Below are 20301 nucleotides of genomic sequence, written 5' to 3'. Positions count from 1 at the left end.
AAGAGTCACGTGATGTTGCTGTGACGTGTGTTATCAGCTGTTTAGGAGCAGTATCACTTACGTGTTAACAATTTTATTTTTAAATTTTCTATTTAGTTATTTGTATATTTTTCTCATTCCTGCCTTTATTTTAAAAAAATAAAGTAGCAAATATAGAAAAAAAGTAAACTGTATATAATATGAGCTCTAATAATACAGCACCCTCTTGCAGAATAACACATTTTCTCTAAAGTCAGATAGCGTTTAAGGTCTTTGATCCATAGCTTAAAGACTGGAGTGCATTTTCCCCTCTATCTAAGCAGAATAAATCACTAGCTAAAAGAGATGAAAGAGCTATTATTTTTTGCCTGACAACTAAGATGTACACCTGAAATAATGTACCTTTTTATATTTATCTGACTATATAAGTCTCAAAACATTTGACTTTAGCAGTTGTATCAGACTGAGTTCACCACTGAGTTGCAAAAAAATATTTTCATGGGTCTTGGCTCCTTTGCCCATGGAGGGAACGATGTCAGGTAGTCAGCAATTGTTTTCTCCTGCAAAATTTATGTTAGTGCTGTTTTTTTTTTCTTTTTTTCTTCAGTGTATTTTCATGAACTGTTTTTAGCTGTAGCAATGCGATTGGTCCACTGGTGGCTCGATGGTGTCCAGCACACCAACACCCATTTGGTTGCTTCTTTACGGCGGCGTGGGTATCTGCGCTGGACTCTGGGTATGGAGCCGGAGAGTGATGCAGGCCATGGGCAAAGACCTTACACCCATTATACCTTCCAGGTATGCCCCACATTTACAACTAAAATTTGGAAATATCTGATAAACAAAGCCCACTAACATGTTTTATTCTGATTCAGTGGATTCAGCATCGAGCTACCTTCAGCACTCAGTCGTTGTGGCATCCAGTGTGGTCTTCCTGTCAGCACAACCCACTGAAAGGTAACAAAACTGTGAAACTTCAACCGAAATAGATGAATATGATGATCAAAAATAGAACCCAGTGGCCACATCTGATATTTACATCGACACAGGTGCGATTCGTGGTGGCTGTGGGATGGCTGCGCTCCAGGAAATCAGTTGACTGGCGTCTGTCCAGGAACATTTTCATCTGGTCTAACTGGGAGTGATGGTGGGCTGTAGAATAAGTTTTGCTGTTTTCATACACAACATACCTGGCTGCCCCAGTGTAACATAAAGTAGCCTACAGTTATTTCACACTTTGGTCAAGGCATAATTCACTTTTAGTTCAGTAAATGCAGCTTGACATTCACTCTGTTTTTCAACGCACGCCTGTGTGTTAATCATACATTTTTACTCGTAACACTTGAAAGAATAAAGATTTTTTTCTTTTACACAAAATGAGCCAGGATATGCCATGCTTTGTGTAAGGAAAATATACATACATATATATATATATATATATATATATATATATATATATATATATATATATATATAGCATTGGTATAGTAGTCTCCTCTGTGGTCATTGACTTTTTTAATTGTTTTTTAAGTGATCTGTACATACTGTATGGGGATATGTTGTTTTGGTATAGTAGTCTCTTTTTTTTAAGTGATCTTATTGCATTGTGAATATGTTGTGTATGGTACTTCTATGTCAATGCGCGCTCACATAGGGGCAGAGGCACAGGCACGCGCGTGCACATAGCTGGAGAAACGTAACTAGTGAGGATCATCACTTAATACAAACTATACTGGGGTATTATTATATAACTACAATTAGCTTTTGTTTTTGAAGTAATAATACCCCAGTATAGTTTGTATTAAGTGATGATCCTCACTAGTTACGTTTCTCCAGCTATGTGCACGCGCGTGCCTGTGCCTCTGCCCCTATGTGAGCGCGCATTATAAAAGCCTTTTGGTTCACGTGCGGAAAGAGACTCGGAGGGGTGGGGAAGAAGTGACTTGTGGGATGCGGCAGGAGAGACGGAGGGGGAGAGTGACTGACACACTGAGTGAAACAACAGCGAGAGGAGCGGGAAAGAAAAGGCAGGAGAGCAATAAAACAGCCGGTGTTGCGGTGAATTTAGCGCCTGACACTCGGGTTTGGCGCAGACGGACAGCGGAAGAAAAAGTTGAGATCCCACGAAGCGGCGCGTGGGAGTGGGAAGCAGGATCGTGACTGACTGAGGCAAGCGCCACTGTTTGTCTCGTCATGGCAGGTAATTCAGTTTAATTATTACACACGTAAACCAACAAACCGGCGTTTTAACAACGCGGCTCTGTTCCAGCGAGCTCTCCGCTCCGACGGTTGCAGGATTTCGCTAACCCAGCCCAGTGTCAGGTTAGCTAACGGCTGCTACGAGCTAACAAAACTTAGCCAGCTAATGCTAACGCTAGCTAGCAAACTGGAGTGTCATCACGACGCTGAAGTCAGCTTCTCATTCAGCGGTAAAGGGGAGAGATACGTTGCTTGGCGATCGATCCTCGGCTTTTTTTTGCATGTCTTAATGTTGTGAAAGCATGTTAGGCAAAAAGGGTAAAGCACAATGCTGTCTGAGCCCCACTTTTATATTTGACAAATCTTTTGTTTTTTTTAAGAAAGCACAAAGAAAGGGACATGTCGATTTATGCACATATTCAACCAGGTCCAGAGCAAAACTACTGTATTTAGACAGTGGAAACCTGAACTAGTTTATCTCAGAAAGGCCAAGTATTATTTATGACAGTATCAGATATGTGAAGCCATTATTCTGGTTGTATAAATGCAAGAAAAGGACAAATTTACTGTCTTTTCTCACATGTTGACAACATTAGAAACATTAGAGACCCGAAACCCCCAATGACCCCAGGTACTATCACTGATGATGTGTCCAAGTGCATCACTAGATGTTTGTTAATACCACACGAGACCTTTATTCAGTTTGGTTTTTGATCTGGACCTGATTTAATGAGGTCTTTGTGTGAAAATGCAGTGAAATCTGAAATGTTTTTGCATTTTCGCAAATAGAGTAATGGTTTCATAAATCTTAATTATTGTTATCAATCTGTAGTCTCTCTGGGATAATCTAATCCAGATTTGACCTGTCTGAAGTATTGTGGATCTTGATTTGGACCTGATTTAATGTGACGTACATGTGAGGAAAAAACTGTGAATTCTCCCTTTTTTGCATTTTTACAAATACAATAAAACTTTGACAAATTTTAAATGCAGTAATCATCAACCTGTAGCCTCTCTGGGATGATCTGGTCCAGATTTGACCTGTCAGAGTACTGTGGGTTTTCATCTGGACTTGAGTCAATGTGATCTACATGTGGAAAAAAGCTGTGAAATCTCCCCTTTTTTGCATTTCCTCAAATAGAATAATGGTTTCACAGTCAAAGTGGTTTCAGACAGCCACGAGGCTTTACTCTAGAAATCTAGCATGTTTTCACCGAAGAGGTAGAAAAAGCCGAAAATCAGTTGTTAAATAATACAAATTACGTTTCCCTTAACTCTTCCCTTAAGTGCTGAATTGAAAGCTACGAATCACGAGCCAACTTCAGCGTCGTCCATCTGGCCTGCATTTACCGGCTAAAGCTAGTTAGCCAGCTGCTGCTAGCAAATGGTAGCTGTTTACCATTATCACCGGCCCGGGACCAGTCTTGCAAGCTAACGATGGATACCTTGTTAGCCAAACATAGCCATATCCGCGGCACTAACCAATAACGCTAACTTGTTTTAGCAGTAACGGCTGCTTCTCAAACTCGCGCACGGGATTTGCAAACGACTAATTCAAGTTAACCGATCTGCAGTCGGTGCTGAAACATAAAATGAATAGCTAAAGGCAAAACTGGCGCTTTTCGCTCCAGTGCACACATTTCTTAAACATGCCATGACTGGCTTGACAAGCCTGGCTAGCTAACGTTAGCTCAAACTTTGACATTGCCCACATGCAGGCTAGTAGTTCAGGCCTGCTGCAGCTTAACAAGCTTTTAAATATTGCGTGAAATGTCTGACTAAATGGACCGAAGAATCAAGACAGCCTGTGGTGACATAAATATGCTTAAATGCAAATATTCTCCCCTCAAATGAAACCGAGATAGTTAAGATTTTTTGCATCCTAACGTAGCATTCGCATTTCATTCATCAGCTGATACTTGTGCATTGAATCTAAGTTATGAATAATTATATGCAATTTAAGACTCTTGTAGCCGATTTAGATTGATTGTATTCATTCATTTAGCAAAGAAATTACATGCATTTAGTCTGTTTGGGCGGGGAAATTGCACTTTTTTTCTGCACATCATCCTTTTGTTAAAACTGACTAACTGAGCTGATTTGGACCCTAAAACACCTGTTTGCTTTGCCATTTTCTTCTGCAAAGACTACACACAGCCTATTAGAGTGCTACATTTTGTCCTGACCATCACCAACCCTGTCCTGGCTGTTTGTTTTAAATCATGATTCATCTCAGAATACTGTGTATGATGGAGCCAGGGTGACTCATAAATGTCCTTGATTATTCTGCAGAGCTGCTCCTCTACGCCTTATCAACAGATCAGAGCCATTTTCATTGTGTAATAACTGAAATGATCACATGTAAAAATATGCGGAATAAAACTTAGCTACGTTGTGCAATGAGCTATGTTGAGGGAGAACCTGTTGAAGCGAGTGATGGAGGTCATTATCAAATGAGCCAGCATGTTTTTTCTTGTTGATGTATTTTTAACATACAGTAGGAGCCTGGTGTGAGTGCATCTCCTGCTGGCGTAACAGTTGCCCGGTCTTAAAATAAAATGTTTCAAGACTGTATTCAGCTACTGTTACTATGATCTGGCGTCAGGTCAGTATTTATGAAGATCATTTCAATCATTTGCAATCGACATTTGCTCTCAAAGCCGGAAAACCACCAAACCAACCAAGGCTCAAATCAGATTTTGATTTGGTGGATGCAATTACACTCATTAAATGTTAAAGAGCTTTGTCATCTAAGTGGCCAGTATTTTGTAACACTATAAATGGTGTTACAGGTGTCATGCAGGGAGCAGGTCCTTGATATTTACATCTTGAATTGAGTTTTTGAAAGACAGGATCCCTACAGATCCTTAAAAAATGTATTATATAACAAAAACTGTTTTTTTTTTTTTTTTTTAAGAAAAGGCCTTGAATGGCACTAATGTATTAAATCAGTCGTTCAAAGATCTTAGCAATGGGAAGTAAGATATTATGAATTTTTTTTTCTTACTGATTTTGCATTATAAAAGTCTCAAGATCAGATCAGAATAGAGCAACCAACAACACTTAAATACATTTACCACATCTCAACAAATGACAAACAAACAAGCTTTTCTCTTATGAGAATATGATATGTTTATAGTGTATAAAACATTTGAAGTAGGTCATCTAACTTATTTTACATTGCAATAAACATTTGGGCAAAATTGTCCCCAACCCTTGTTAATTTATGTTGAATCACGTTTTATTCCGTCAGTATTAGTTGTGGCTTTAAAAAGGGTTTAAAAGTCTTAATTCTAACTTGTCTTAAGCTGTAGGAACCCTCGAGAGATTGACATGTGATATTGCTTTCATTTGTCTTAGAGGCCTGACTTGCAGAAGTTGTGGGAGGATATGTGCTCATATATGAGCACACACATTTTTGCAACAGGTCTGCTATCTGTCTCTAGTTCCAAAATTATTTGTTATTCCAAGCTGCCTAAAGGTGACAATGTGCCGAAACAAAAAAATGATTTATAGAGGTGCAACTTTTCAGTCCAAACACACAATTAGATATGTTGTTTTGACGTAGCACGTCATGTAGTTAATAATTGCTGAGCCACTTTGTCATTATCTGCCAAAACTTTAAAATTTGGCCATTTTAGTCCATGTCAACCATTTGTACATCATAGGTGATGTGCAAAAAATACAGTTAAATTCTGGGAAACGGCATGAAATTGAAATATATGTAGCAAAGCACAGAGATTTGTACTTGAATGTTTTTTTGTCTCTGCAGGACCTGGAGGTGACATGCAGTGGTGCTTCTCTCAGGTGAAAGGAGCCATTGATGACGACGTAGCTGAAGGTATGAGCTAGGGCCGGGGCTATTCATCAATATCATTGATTATAGAAATGCGTCAATTTGTAAAACGTGCATGGGCACATTGCATTATAGTAAGCTCCACCTGATCAGAGTGTGATTGCACCAAAAAGCAAGCACGGACAACTGAAGTGAAAGTATCCTGGAGCACTTTTTTTAAGACGGCAGCACACAACACCGCCCTGTTTACTTTTTGTCCTCACTCAAGCATGACATGTTAGGATTATCAACACGTGTTTCTGGAATAAATAGTCACTTAAACTTTCTGCGCCGCCGTTAACGTTACGCCATTCGTCACTAAACACTGTTATTCAGCCGTTTTATGTATCCGTTTACTTTAACGGCCATGCATGAGTAAGAAAACGTTTTCGTCTAACTTTACAGATTACTGTTAAAGTGTGTGACTGCTGTTAGGGTATGTGAATTGTTTCAGTTATTTCCTCCCATTTCCCAAACTAACGTAGAAATACATTTGCCAGTGATTATCGAAACTGCATGTTCCATGTCATAACCATAAACATCTATGTTTTAAATCAAGCACTTAAGAAAATGTACTTATTTCCAAGCTCAGTTCAGTTCAGTCATTAGATTAGATGACTACAAATAAATAACCATTACATTAACTGAGAAAAAAAATAATCGATAGGTGCAGCTGTAGTATGAGCTCCATTAAGACCTAGTATTTGTATGCATAAAGCACGGGTGGGGAAAATGTTATAGGTAATGGATCAGAGTGAGCAGATAGCAGCTGAGCATCTTTCTCATTCGTTTCATTCCAACCGGCTAGATACAGCGCAATTTAGCTGCGTCATGGTGTGACGAGCGGTGATGCTGCGCATTTTAAGTATGAACTGTACGATGATATAATTGACCTTAACTGTCAATTGACTGGCTCACCATGTGCGGTCGTCATGTAGATAACGAGAGGAAGTACCATTTTTAAAAGGCTTTCTGTGTTTCAGAAATGTTTCAGCTCCCTTGTAACAAAAGTCTCTGTGGTGCCACGCTCCGTCTGTCTGATTTTACTTGTATCATACAGTAGCCTGTGTTCTGAATCACTGGCTGTATGGGAGCTGTGTTTTGAGGTACTGCTTCCTCTTGCTGCTTCACATCAAAGGTTTTCCACTGGCAAACCACTGGAAGGCTCCTATACTTAAAGGAAGTGCATCCTTATTTATCACTGAGGTTAGTGACTGACTGCTGAGTCCTTGATAGTTAAATCTTGAAGCAAACAGCAAAATATGGACATTTTATAAGCATTTTTAGTATTTCATATAGATCGATAGTAACTTTATTAATCCCTTAGGGAAATTCAGGTTTCCAGCAGCTCAGTACCTTGTTGTACAGACATAAAAACAGGAGAGAAAAAAAGACAAGCGATAAAAGAGGTATAAAATAATAAAAAGGATATAAAATATTTATTAAAACCCCAAGAATAAAGGAGCCATTGAATGGGTATTAAAGTGCAGAATAAAAACCATGTGATGTTTGTGGTAAAATAAATGAATGAATATAAATGGAACAGCCACAAACTAGCAAGCTGGCTGAATGAAGAGCTTCTGGTGACAGATGCCACTCGGGTTTTGCCTGCATGATGGATTCTGGTTTCGGTTGCTCATGTTCTGGTGCAGGTGTCCCAACTATAGGGAAATTCGGCAACAGAGCCTTCAGCATGCCAGATGGCTGGTAATAAACAGAAGTATGGAGATGCTGAATAATCAATCCAAGAGTGCGGAGGCTCAGCAAGACACAGTACTGTAGTGCTGTACTGTCTCAATGCAAGGTAAACAGTGGAAATAACGCAATGCTACACTTCTCATGGTGGTACTTAACCTTGAATGCGTGTGTACACATGTATTTGACAGCACTGCATTACATTCAGTTGCCAGTTTATTAGGTACACCTACAGGTGGGTGTGAAAATAAAGCAAAAGTAACATCAAGTGTCTTGAGTATGGAGTCACCACAAGCCTCCAGAGCAGCGTCTGTGCTCGTTGCCAGGTCTGTGAAACTATTTTAGGGATTGACACTATTCTTCCACAAAATATGCCCTTAAATAAATAAGTATATATACACATACACACACACACACACACAGCCTTTATTTAATCACGCAATCTCGTTCAGATCAAGATCGCTTTTGCAAGAGAGACCTAAGCACAGCAGATAGAAAGAAAAGCGAACATAGCCAGACCCCAAAAAAGGGCATTTACCATCACAGAAAACCACAGACATCACCTATTAGATTTGAAGATATATATGAATAAAATATCCTTTTGTCTTATGTAGGGCTGCACCAAACGATTTATTTTCCTTATTAAATTATCTTGTCGATTATTTTTCGGATTAATATTTTAGTCTATAAAATGTACAGAAATAAAGCAGCAATTTTTCACATTGTCTTTGGAGAGCATTTTCTTCCATGTTGGTCCAAAATCTTTGGTAGGTGTTCAACTAGATTCAAATTTGGTGATTAAAAGGCCATAACATTTTAGTTACATGGTTTTCAAAATCACCAAACAATTCATTGAGCCCTGGTGCATGTAAAAACATCTGCATTTGATGCTTTTCTCCATTTCTTTATTCAGGTATTTCCTTTCATTTGTCGCCTGTCTGTAGCCAAGAAAGGTGAAAGGTGTTTGTTACTTTGCCTGCTCTCATTGATGTAAATGAAGTAGACAAAATAATAATAACCTCTGTTGGTATTATGTAATATAATGGCACAGCACCACAAACTACAGCCTAGCAGCCTAAAGGTGCTATTTTTGGTCTTTTTGTTAAATGACGGCTTACAGCTGCACCCCCAAGAGATGCAAAATATTTCTCATACTTGATTCACCTTTAAATAGAATATGTAGCAATAATGTAGCTTTGCTTGACTGTGTTTTGGATGTTTCATTGAGCCAGCGATACAAATAGTCAGATATTTTGTGTCTTTACCTTCCTATCCTCAGTGAAGTGAAAGAAATTCCTGTTGAATCATGGCAGTCTTTGTGTGTAGATTGTTACGAGCGCACTAAGGACGGCCACGTAGCTGGAATCTAAAGAATGGCAACATGCTTAACTGTAAGACAGTGATGTTCAGTTCATGATGTCCTGCAGCAGTCTGGCATGTTTCAGCCCTTTAACAAATGCCGACAGCGGAGTGACAGAAAAATGGTACAGTATCATCGGCCCATGTTCTTACTTTGACTGTTTTTGATTCATGCAGCATCCACATATGGTTAGTGACTTCCATTAGCCATTGATACATAATCCATTTGAATAATTCTGGTAGCTGTGATGGAAATTCTTTTATATATTTTATTGATTTTTTTTAGGTTAAATCTAGGGCTGCACGATATGCAAGAGTCAATAAATAAATAATACTAATTATTTGGAATGTGATATATGTCTTGAATGTGTTTAATCATTTTTACAAAAATCAAAAAAATTATAATGAAATAAATTAATAATTATATATTGTGACACATTACCTTTTTTTAAAAAAGTTCCAGATTACACTTGGCCATATTACAAATTTCCTAATGTTTGCGGATGGAAAATGACCAGTAATTAGTTATTTTCTGTCCAAATAGAAGAACGGTTTGAAGTATCTCCTCTCAATTAGCCTTGCTGCTAGTTCAATATTAGCCCCCTCTATGAGCCTCAGGGAGTACCAAGTACACAAAGACCTCCCACTACCACCTTTTGCAGCATTGTCCTTCCGCTTCAGTGGGCAACAAAGGGTTAAAAAAGTGTGTATGTGTGTCTGAGTGAGTTTCATTTTATAAAGCAATGTACTGCTGCTGGGGGGAAACGTGTGTTGCCGTCAGAGCCAGGCAGGGTAGGGGGAGAAAAGAGAAAAAGTAGGTTACTGATCATTTTCCGTGTGCTCTACATGCTCTGACATCCTTCTGCGTCTCCGGCCTCCTCGCTCGGCCAGCGAGCGCACTCTGATTTCAGCACAGACAAATCCAGGGTTAGCTGGGATTAACTGAGTGGTTCGTTATTGTCTTTAGGCAAGAGGTCAGTTACGTCCGTTCACTGATTTAAAAATGACATTATCACACGAAGTTTAAATGTCTGTTATGTTTGTGTTTTTTTGCAGCGGACATCATATCAACAGTTGAGTTTAACCACACAGGGGAGCTGCTAGCCACAGGAGACAAGGGTGGCCGTGTAGTTATTTTCCAGCAGGAAATAGAGGTACAGCTGCAAGTTTGTCTTCTGATGAATTTTATTCTCATACACTTTTCATTTTAGAAAAAAAAGTCATCCCTGAACTTGATCACCCAACGTTTAAAAAACATGATATCTCAGAATATATTCTGAAAGCAAAAATTTAAGGAGTACAAGTTTTGAACTTTGAACTCATGATCTGCTTTTAATTCAAAAGTAGCTGGTGCTTTGTGTTCAAAAGATGTTTTTTTTTTGTAAACTTCTCAAATATAGAACAAAAATGGACTTCACTGGCTTGTTCTTGTCTGACATCTGCTCTTTTCATTTTTGCCCTTCAGAATAAAAGTCAGCCTCAGTTCCGGAGCGAATACAATGTTTACAGCACTTTTCAGAGCCATGAGCCCGAGTTTGACTACTTGAAGAGTTTGGAAATAGAGGAGAAGATCAACAAGATTCGCTGGCTTCCTCAGAAGAATGCTGCTCAGTTCTTGTTGTCAACTAACGGTGAGCTCGTCATTTGAATTTAGTGCATACCTAGATACGTGTTGTGACATTGAAGCAATTTTTAACATAAAAAAACTTAAGATAGCCAATTTTACTCTGCACAGACAAAATTTAAATTAGAGATAACGTAATAAAAAGACTGCAGAATTCCTGGGAATATGTCGGGTATTTTGAATATAATGATAAGTGATGTTTTCTGCTGTCTACCTCAAACGTTATGTCCAGACTCTCCTCACTTTTCTTGCACCCTAATATCCTGGGTTGACGAAAAGAGGCGGCATTAGCTGTCAGAACAAAAAAAAATGCAATCAGAACCCTTTTGCGCTATCAGACACTGTAAGGGCTGTCAGAAACAGACCGTATATATATATATAGGATATATCCTTTATATCATTTGTAATAGATTATCAGTGTGTTTTCTTGCCAGTTTCATACGCACAGACCATAGACCTAATGCCGAAACTTTAAATGCAGATTGCAAGCAGTCTGTGCTTCCTCCTAGCTAAATCTGAACCAATCATGTATGGGGTGTCACGGGAAGCATTATTTTAACAAGCAGGAAACACTATTCGACTGGGGACTTTGACATTACAACCATGCCCTGGGGTGCAGCTGCGGTAGCCGAATAAACGGCCATGGGAGGTGTAGAGCGAGGAGAGATTGCCCTCTAGCTAAATGAAAGCGGATGGCGTTGTTCTCTTGGACGGATGAAATAAATAGATGCCAAAATGGGTCCCCAAATATACTTTGGCAGCCAATAATATAGCAGAGCGGCCCGCCCAAGTCAAACGGTTGTTTGGGGAACTGTACCATGTACAAAGGCATTTTTCACAGCCATCTCATAGAGGACAGAAAGCACTGCGCAAAAGTTACTGCATTTTACTGGTTTTGCGTTCGAGGATGTAAAGATAAGGGGGCTTAATAAAATCTGTGGCTATAGATCTGCTACATGAAATCTGAAGTGATTTTCCTTGTGTATGTGTGACAAAAGGCATGAATTTAGTACTATTGTTATTTACACAACTATTTTTTTTTTTTTGACAGATAAGACAATCAAGGTGTGGAAAATCAGTGAACGCGACAAGAGACCAGAGGGCTATAATCTCAAAGAGGAGGATGGACGCTACAAAAACCCCAACACTATCACGTCACTGCGGGTCAGTCCTTGAATCAAACACAGCCTGAGCGGTATTTCAGGAGGTTGACCAGTGTAATATCCATACATTTATTTGGTGCTTGATATATTGAGAGAGCGGTGTTGCCTCATAGGTTAGTTTGTGGGGTAATGCGGACTGCTCTGATTACCTGTAGTCGTAGTGATGGTTATGGTTGATGAAATGTGTTCAAATGTACAAGTCGCCCTGAAAGTCCACACAGGTCATGTTGCTACAGTTATCTGGCTGATTATGCTTCTTCTTGGTTGAAATTGGCTGAAACTGTGCTGGTTTTCGTGCCTGAACAGGAACAGGTGTGACAAATTAAGTCATCTAACAGGGCGAGCTGAATGTTAAGTACTGTCTTTATGCTAACATAGTCCTGAGATGTCTAATTGGCTAGAATAACTGACAACACCTCTGTGGGTGTAACATAGGTGTGTTGTGGCAGTCACTTGGTTTTCCAGCAACTTAAACTTTGAGGAGAAGCTAATAGTCATTAAATCCAAGTATGAAAGTATAAATCTGGGTGTGTTGTGAGTCAGGAAGGGCTACCGGTTTGGTTTCCTTTTCTGTTGCTAACGGCAAACTTAATGTCAGCTTACAATCAGTGCTACTTCAGTCGCTCTTCGAGCTAATGTTTGGACTCCTGTCAGAATCATGCACCCTCTGGGTGTATAGTTATCAAGACAATCACTTGCATGTTGGAACAAAATCTAAAGTAAGGTAATTCTGGTTTTAAAAGATGCATTTTAAACTTTTAAAAAGATTTCTTTACTCTGACTCTGCACCCAACAACTGCAGCAAAGACCAATTTCACATTTGTTGTAGGGTTCCCGTGGAAACTTAAAAAGTTTTAAAAGGGAGTTTCACGTTATGTCCTGTTTGTCGTCATCACAGGTACCGGTTTTAATACCCATGGACCTCATGGTGGAAGCCAGTCCACGGAGAGTGTTCGCCAACGCTCACACCTACCATATCAACTCTATCTCAGTCAACAGTGACAATGAGACGTACCTGTCTGCAGACGACCTCCGCATCAACCTGTGGCACCTCGAGATCACCGACCGCAGCTTCAGTATCCTTAAATATATCTTGCGTGTGCATCAGCCCAATTCGTGAAACTCATCTGAATGAAATTATGCCCGACTGATCAACATTAGTGTCAAGTGTAAACAAAATGTCTTTCAGCAGGATCAATATTTTTAAACAGCCTTATATGTTTTCATCACCTGACACGTGACGTTCGATACTCAAAATAATAGGGACAAGGCAAAGAATTGAGAGGAATTAACAATGAGGGCAAAATAATGCCGTCACACAAGACAGAGCAGTGAAAAGAACTCATTTACTAGTGGTTCTTTCATGTCTTAACTAATGAATGTCATCCTTGATGTTTATTTAGTCTACACACACTGGCCCATTATTAGTCTAATGATGTGTTTGTTTTGGGGTTTTTTTCCTTTTGTGAATGCTCTATTCAGCAGACACTGTCACCCAATTTGACACTTGCCAAAGAAAATTGCTGTGATTTTTCAGAGCATGATGTCGGAAATATTTTCAAGCGCACTGCAGCGCCCTAGAAAAACTTTTTCCACTAGTAGCGCTGGTGCTCCCTTCTGAAGTTTTTTAGGGGAAAATTTTAGAGCACAACTTAAATAGATATGCAACACATTTGTGTACTTTTTTTTTATCTTAACTGTACTACTGATGAATGCTTTGGTATTAAATAGACAGTTAATAGAACTAACTGCTGTTTTATTTGACAGAAAAGGTCAAAAACAAAAAAAAAGCAGGATGCATCTGGATCCCTAATAACTTAAGTCAAGAGATTCAACATCCTGATTACCTGAGAGATTTATTCCTTTAACCCCATGCTCTTCAGATATTGTTGACATTAAACCGGCCAACATGGAGGAGCTAACGGAGGTGATCACAGCAGCAGAGTTTCATCCTCATCAGTGTAACACCTTCGTCTACAGCAGCAGCAAAGGAACCATCCGCCTGTGTGACATGAGGGCTTCAGCGCTCTGCGACAAGCACTCCAAATGTGAGTACTAGCTTTGGTCACTTTTAATCGCCACTCCTCGACAGGTGGCTTAAGTACTGAATTTATTAAGCTAAGCCTCCTGCTTGTCAATGAACCACACTTGATCTAATATTATATCTTTGGAGAACAGTGGGGTTTCTCCACTTGCAATCGAGTATGCTTATGCTGCCAGGAAGTAGAAAACTCATTGCCACAGTGTCGTGGCTGGTGATATGTGCACATGTTCATTATTCAGAAATAAAAGAACTTGCTTCAAACCAGTTAACGAATGCAAGGCAGGTTTATTTGTATAGCACATGTTGGCAACAGGGGAATTCAAAGTGCTAAAATTACTTTTTGGGGGTAAATATTTTTTAGCTTTTGCCCAGATAACATGACCCATATTTCAGTGCAACTGGCAGCTGGGAGCAATGATAACATTAACATAGGCCAGTTGTTTTTAAAGTGGGATGCTAGGACACACTGAAGTGCATTAAGGACGGACCAAGTGTGCTGCAAGATTTATGTCATTGCTCATTAATACTATAGTGTGTTTTAAATAACGTGTCCCCACATTTGAAACAGTGGTGACACAACAATGCTTTGAATTACATTTTTGTTCATTTATTTTAATGTTCAAGAAATGAAAGAAATTCAACATTTTAGTATTTTTTTCATTTTAGTCATTGTTTATTTTACAGTTTAATTCTGATTTTATTCAGTATTGTATTTGATATTTATATAATACATTGGTTAAAACCAATTTTCATCTTATATGCATACATTATATGCATGTTAAGTGGGCAGTTTGGTTGCTTGAAATTCAATGACAAAACAAAACAACGGGTGTCATGGTCTAAAAACCATTTTTGGAAAAGTTTCATTGTCATGCATAGATTAACCAAAGCTCTACAGGTATTGAGAGATGAACTGTGTGTCCCAGACCTTCAACCAGAAGCACATGTTAAAAGCAAATTCCTGGAGTTTTTTATTTTTGTCATTTGTGCACTCTGTGGCCAAAAAAAGAGCTTTTCATGTTGATCTCTTCACAAGGTATCAGTCATTCTGGTTTGTTTTCACCCCTTTGCATGCACTTAGGAAGTTATCAATGCAGCAAACAGACTATATTTCATCTTCCTTATGTTTATATCATCTTCCTTTTTCTTGCTCAGTGTTTGAAGAGCCAGAAGATCCCAGTAATCGCTCCTTCTTCTCGGAGATCATATCATCAATCTCAGATGTTAAGTTTAGCCACAATGGGCGCTACATGATGACCAGAGACTACTTGTCTGTTAAGATTTGGGATCTGAACATGGAGAATAGGCCAGTGGAGACCTATCAGGTAAGACTGAAAAACAGATGTAGGCAGTAACAATGTGTCAGGCTTATAACCAGAGCGTGAAAAGGTTATGAGCACTGGATTGACACCATTTGGAAGGCCTGTTGCTCTGGAGTGTAGAGCAGCTGTCCCTGTTTGCTCTTTTAACTTTGTCTGCACTTTAAGAGTCCCTCAGCGATATTCTATAATCAACACTTTAAGAGACTGGTCATTATTTTTAATGTTGCATAACTAATGGTTTTACCACACTGATAAAGATGCGAGTTTGAAGTCCGCTTCATGCATGACACAGCTTTAATTGACCTTAAACAAAATTTTACCGGTCTCTGATTCTCCTGGTCTTTTAGGCTTAACATTTTCATAGATGAGGAAAGACTGTTGCTTTGTTTTAACCTGGTGTCTGAATTAAGTTACTGTTATTTAAAAGTCAGATGATCAACAAAAATTACGCTTGATCCACTGATCAACTGATCTGTGCTGAAATCAGAGTGCGCTCGCTGGCCGATTACACTTGTCTCTGATCAGACCAGGTGCATTTTAGCAACCTGGGGTGGTTTTTTGTGATACTTTTCAATGAGTGTGAAGCATTTTGCTCACTGCTTTGGTGTGGATGAGCGCCACACGTATTTGCAGGAGCGCCCTGAGTTGAAAAAACTTTCAATTAGATGAATTGAGAGGTGGGCCTCATGTGGTGGAAGTGACAGGAGGTAGCCTACGCTGATATGCTAACATTGGCTCACTTTTATTGTAGCCCTTCAAGGCAAGCTGCAATACATAACTGAACAAATGGCAGCCTCAGCTACTTTTTACCAACTGTAATCAGGTCGAACGTTTCACAACAGATCATCATCCATCATGCAGGCGAAGCTTCTGGACCAGCCTGTGATTTTTCCTCTTTGTGAGGGTCTTATGCACCCACAGGGATCTCCATTTCTCTGTTTCCAGACCCAAAGTTTCCTCCGTATGTGCATTTTTTAGATGCAAAGATTTTAAAACCTGTGCATTAACTGAGGACAGGTGATTCTGTGGTTGCTTCGCAGCACTAAAGATGAAGATGCAGCAAGCTGCAAAAAGCATCTGTCTGATTGGGCCAGGCGTACACGAAAAGGCAGTGCATTTCAAAATGTGCTCTGTCTGATCGGTAATGTTGTCCATGTGATGATGTGTTTACACCCTGTCAGTGGAACACAAGCTGTCATTTTACTCTTATTTCACATTTTATTTAGTGGTCAATGTGCATTTTTCTTAATGGTGAAACTGTGCTGTAAATATGTTGCAAATTAAACAAAAAAATGCAAAGACTGAGTATATTTTTCTCCTTAAACAATGGCCACACCTTTTTTGAGTCATCTTGTCATTCCACATAGTGACCACTTGAGGGCACCATAAATGTGTGGTTCTGCTGTGCACTGGTGTTAGTTTGAAAAAATGATGTTTGCTCAGTTGTGACAAGGTTCTGGATAATACAATAAGCACGTACATGGCTAATGTGTGCAATGGTGACAGTGGATGTGTGCATCTTTAGGTCCCTCCTTAACACCTGCCTCTGATCATTACAGGTTCATGAGTACCTGAGGAGCAAGCTGTGCTCGCTGTATGAGAACGACTGCATCTTTGACAAGTTTGAATGCTGCTGGAATGGCAATGACAGGTAAGGACATGCAGATTGCACACAGAATAACTCATTAATTAAAAGATGTCATTATTTTAAAAAAAAAAAAAAAACCTCAGATTTCAAAGTGATGATTGTAAGACTTACTTAATAGTTAAGAAAAATCTGGCTTTTTTTCATTAAATCAAATTTTAAAAACACCTTTTGTAGAAGTGTTGGTAAGTTACTTTTAATTTATTTAATTATCACCTGCAATGGTGCTTTTTTTTATTTTTACTTTGCTGTTAGCCATTTTTGTTATATTTTACACCTCACTGTTAACTTGTTCTTATATTTTGTACCTTACTGCTATCTAGTTTTACAATTAGATTGTTTTTGCTATATACCTATTGTATTTCATATTTGCTATACATTTGCTTTTTCTGCTATTTTATTGTAGTTCTTTTATATGACATGCTTTGTATCTGCACTCCTCTTACTTTGTATCAGGGTTCCCAGGGATCGTTATATCTTAAAAGGCATTAAATTCCTTAATCTAAAAATAAGGCCTCAAGTGGTATAAAATAGACTTAAATTAATCTTCCAAAAGCCTTTAAAATGACTACATTATTATTATCATTTATAATAATCAGTATTACAGTATGAGCTGTGTTTAAGGCAAACTTATCTTTCTTAAACTCCCCCATCAGCGTGGTGATGACCGGCTCATACAACAACTTCTTCCGGATGTTCGACCGCGGCCAAAGGCGGGACGTCACCTTGGAGGCTTCCAGAGAAAACAGCAAGCCCATGCAGGTCCTAAAGCCTCGCAAAGTGTGCGCGGGCGGCAAGCGCAAGAAGGACGAAATCAGCGTAGACAGTTTGGACTTCAACAAGAAGATCCTTCACACTGCCTGGCACCCCCAGGACAACATCATCGCAGTGGCGACGACCAACAACCTCTACATATTCCAGGATAAAGTGAATTAACACCGGGGTGAGATTACGCGAGATCTGGCACGGGTGACGTCACGTGCACCACCCGCAGCCTCATCCAGGGTGATCTGCGGTAACGCCGACAACCAGCATCCCTGTCCGTCGCTACTGGATGACCAGACTTTGCCACTTTGTTCTAGATGTGGACAGAGGACGCCTCGCTCTTGCCCGTCATCAGCCTGTCTGTGGCAGAGTAACACCTGCCTTGTTGTTAAAGTGATGTTGTGCCAATTTTTTTTTTTCCTTTGGTTTGGCTTTTTTTTTTTTGCGCCAGCCTACCTGCCCTTTTTTTCCCCCGGGGTAAAATGGATAAAAAAAAGTTTAATTTCCTTAAAATTCTGAATACAGACACACTTATTTTTTATAACTTTCCCCCAAATGGCTCTGTGGTAGAAAATGAAAAACACTTATTTAGTATGTCCCCCTTATTGTCCTGTGCCATTGTAGTGTTTATTTTTCTAAGAAAAAATTGCCAGTCTTTTTTTTTTGTTGTTGTGTGTGTGAGTATACACCTTTTATTAATTCATCCGTTATACTGTCATCCTTTGAGTCTCTTCACATGTCTCCCCTCGTTCATTAAATCATACATACTCAACAGTCACACATGTACGCTTACAGTTTTCTTTATGCACTTGCTGTCTATGCTGCACAGCTCAGAGGTCGCCTGCAGGAGTTTGAAAAGTGCAGTGTGTTTTCAGCGGTTCAGTGAGGAGCTGTCCCGCTCACTGTCACTGCGCCTCAGACTCTGGGTGGTCAAATAAGTCCAGACTCCATCAAATATTTTCTTTCAGATTGGCTCTGTCTAGACATCTTCGCGCTCCTCGTCCTTCTTTTGTTTGTGTTCGACAATAGTCAGGTATAAGAGATAGCCTATTCAAAGATAATTATTATGATTGTCATATTTATATATAAAAAAAAAAAAAGTAAAACGTCACCAGATTTGTTCCGTCCTATTTTGTGAAACGAAGCTGGACCTTTACACATCTTTTTTTGAGTGATCTTTAAGTATTGTCTTCCCATTATGTACCACAGCTCCGAAGCAGTACTTCACAACAGGGAAAACCTTTTTTTTTTTTTGATTTGACACTGGACTCTTACTGCACCAACTAAAGTACTTGGATGTGTTGTAAGTTTAAAAGAAACATTATTTGAGGCATTAGGTCACTTAAAAGTGTTTGTTTAAACTACTGCGGACATTATTACTGCTACTGTATGTGATGGTACAATAAGCTGCACAAAGATTTGCAGCGGTTGATGTCTCCACACGTATTTAAAATATGGACAGTTCAGACTATATTGATGCCTCTAGTAATGTATGACTACAATTTTAATCTATGACGGTGAAGATAATAAAGGAACTACTTTTTGCACCCTTGTGATTGCCTGATCGTTGATGAGATCATCAGTGCTGTAGGGGTGGGAATTGTGGGAAACCCCACAATATCATGATATTTTAGGTCACAATACAATTTTACTGCAATTTTAAATGTTTTCTGATATGCTGAGTATTGCAGTAACATATCACGATACCATATTGCAATACAATGTGGTTTATTTATTATTTTTATCTGCAAATTGTTTTCCCAAAAGGAAAACTTTGCAAACGTGTTTTTCTAGAAGTTTTGAGTCTGATTATCTCACTTTAAACATTATTATTGCAGTCGATTTTATTGCTGTTATAATCTACAAGAGTTAAATTTGCATTATGAATTTAAATTATAGAAAAAGTGATACTTTGGTGTCCATGTATTTATACAGTTATGCAAAATAAAATATTGCGATACTATACTGTATCAATTTTTCCCCCACCACTACAGTACTGTAGTTTTATATGTGTAATCCACGCTGATGCTTGACAGATCATAGTAACCATCTGTGATCCTTAAATTTAATTTCAGACATCAAATCTAGATCCATGTTTGGATTATGAATAAGACAAACCTGCTTCAGTGAATTAGCTGGAAAATGGGCATAGCTTACTGGCTCTTAAAAACTGGGAGCACCTTGTATTCCTGGTTTAAATGCAGCTGTGAATCTGTCTCTTATCTGACTGATGGAAGTGATCAAAGCCACCTGCTCCCTGATGACCACTGAAGGTTGACTTGCAGGGAAGTGGTGATTCAAAAAGGGGGAGGCATGTCAAATACTTTTGAGGAACTGGGTAGGAGCTTATGGGTGGGGTGTAAAACATTAAATGGCTGTATTTTCTATTTATTTTACTGCTGTAAACATGCTGGTTTGCAAGGCATATTTTCTTTAAAAATGACAAAACTGTGATTTTGATTCTCATTAGTGGCCATTTGCTGCATGTCAGCTCCTCTCTCGCTGTCTTTTACGCTACATCAGTCCTATCAAAAATGGAAAAAAACTAAAATTGCCAAAATTACATAATTATTCATGGCCAGAAACTTTAAAAATAAATAATTGGATTTTAAAATTTGTGACAGTCCTTGAACACATCAGCTGGATGACTGCTTCAGTTTGGTGGGGGGGG

The 20301-nt window shown here is 39.0% G+C and overlaps 1 protein-coding gene across 1 annotated transcript; it reads left to right on the top strand.

Moving 5' to 3' along the window:
- Positions 1–1892: 1892 nt before the first annotated feature.
- Positions 1893–19177, top strand: ppp2r2ab (protein phosphatase 2, regulatory subunit B, alpha b). The gene is made up of 10 exons (XM_042509284.1): positions 1893–2179; positions 5951–6019; positions 10124–10221; positions 10533–10698; positions 11743–11855; positions 12753–12930; positions 13738–13902; positions 15054–15223; positions 16780–16871; positions 17522–19177. Exons 1-10 carry the CDS (start codon positions 2173–2175, stop codon positions 17799–17801), a joined length of 1338 nt encoding a protein of 445 aa, XP_042365218.1. The 5' UTR covers positions 1893–2172; the 3' UTR covers positions 17802–19177.
- The last annotated feature ends 1124 nt before the right edge of the window (positions 19178–20301 follow it).

Source organism: Plectropomus leopardus, chromosome 20 (assembly GCF_008729295.1).
Source record: "Plectropomus leopardus isolate mb chromosome 20, YSFRI_Pleo_2.0, whole genome shotgun sequence".
Classification (NCBI taxonomy): domain Eukaryota; kingdom Metazoa; phylum Chordata; class Actinopteri; order Perciformes; family Serranidae; genus Plectropomus; species Plectropomus leopardus.
The sequence above is the reverse complement of the archived record's forward strand: the minus strand, read 5'-3'. Positions and strand labels throughout refer to the sequence as shown.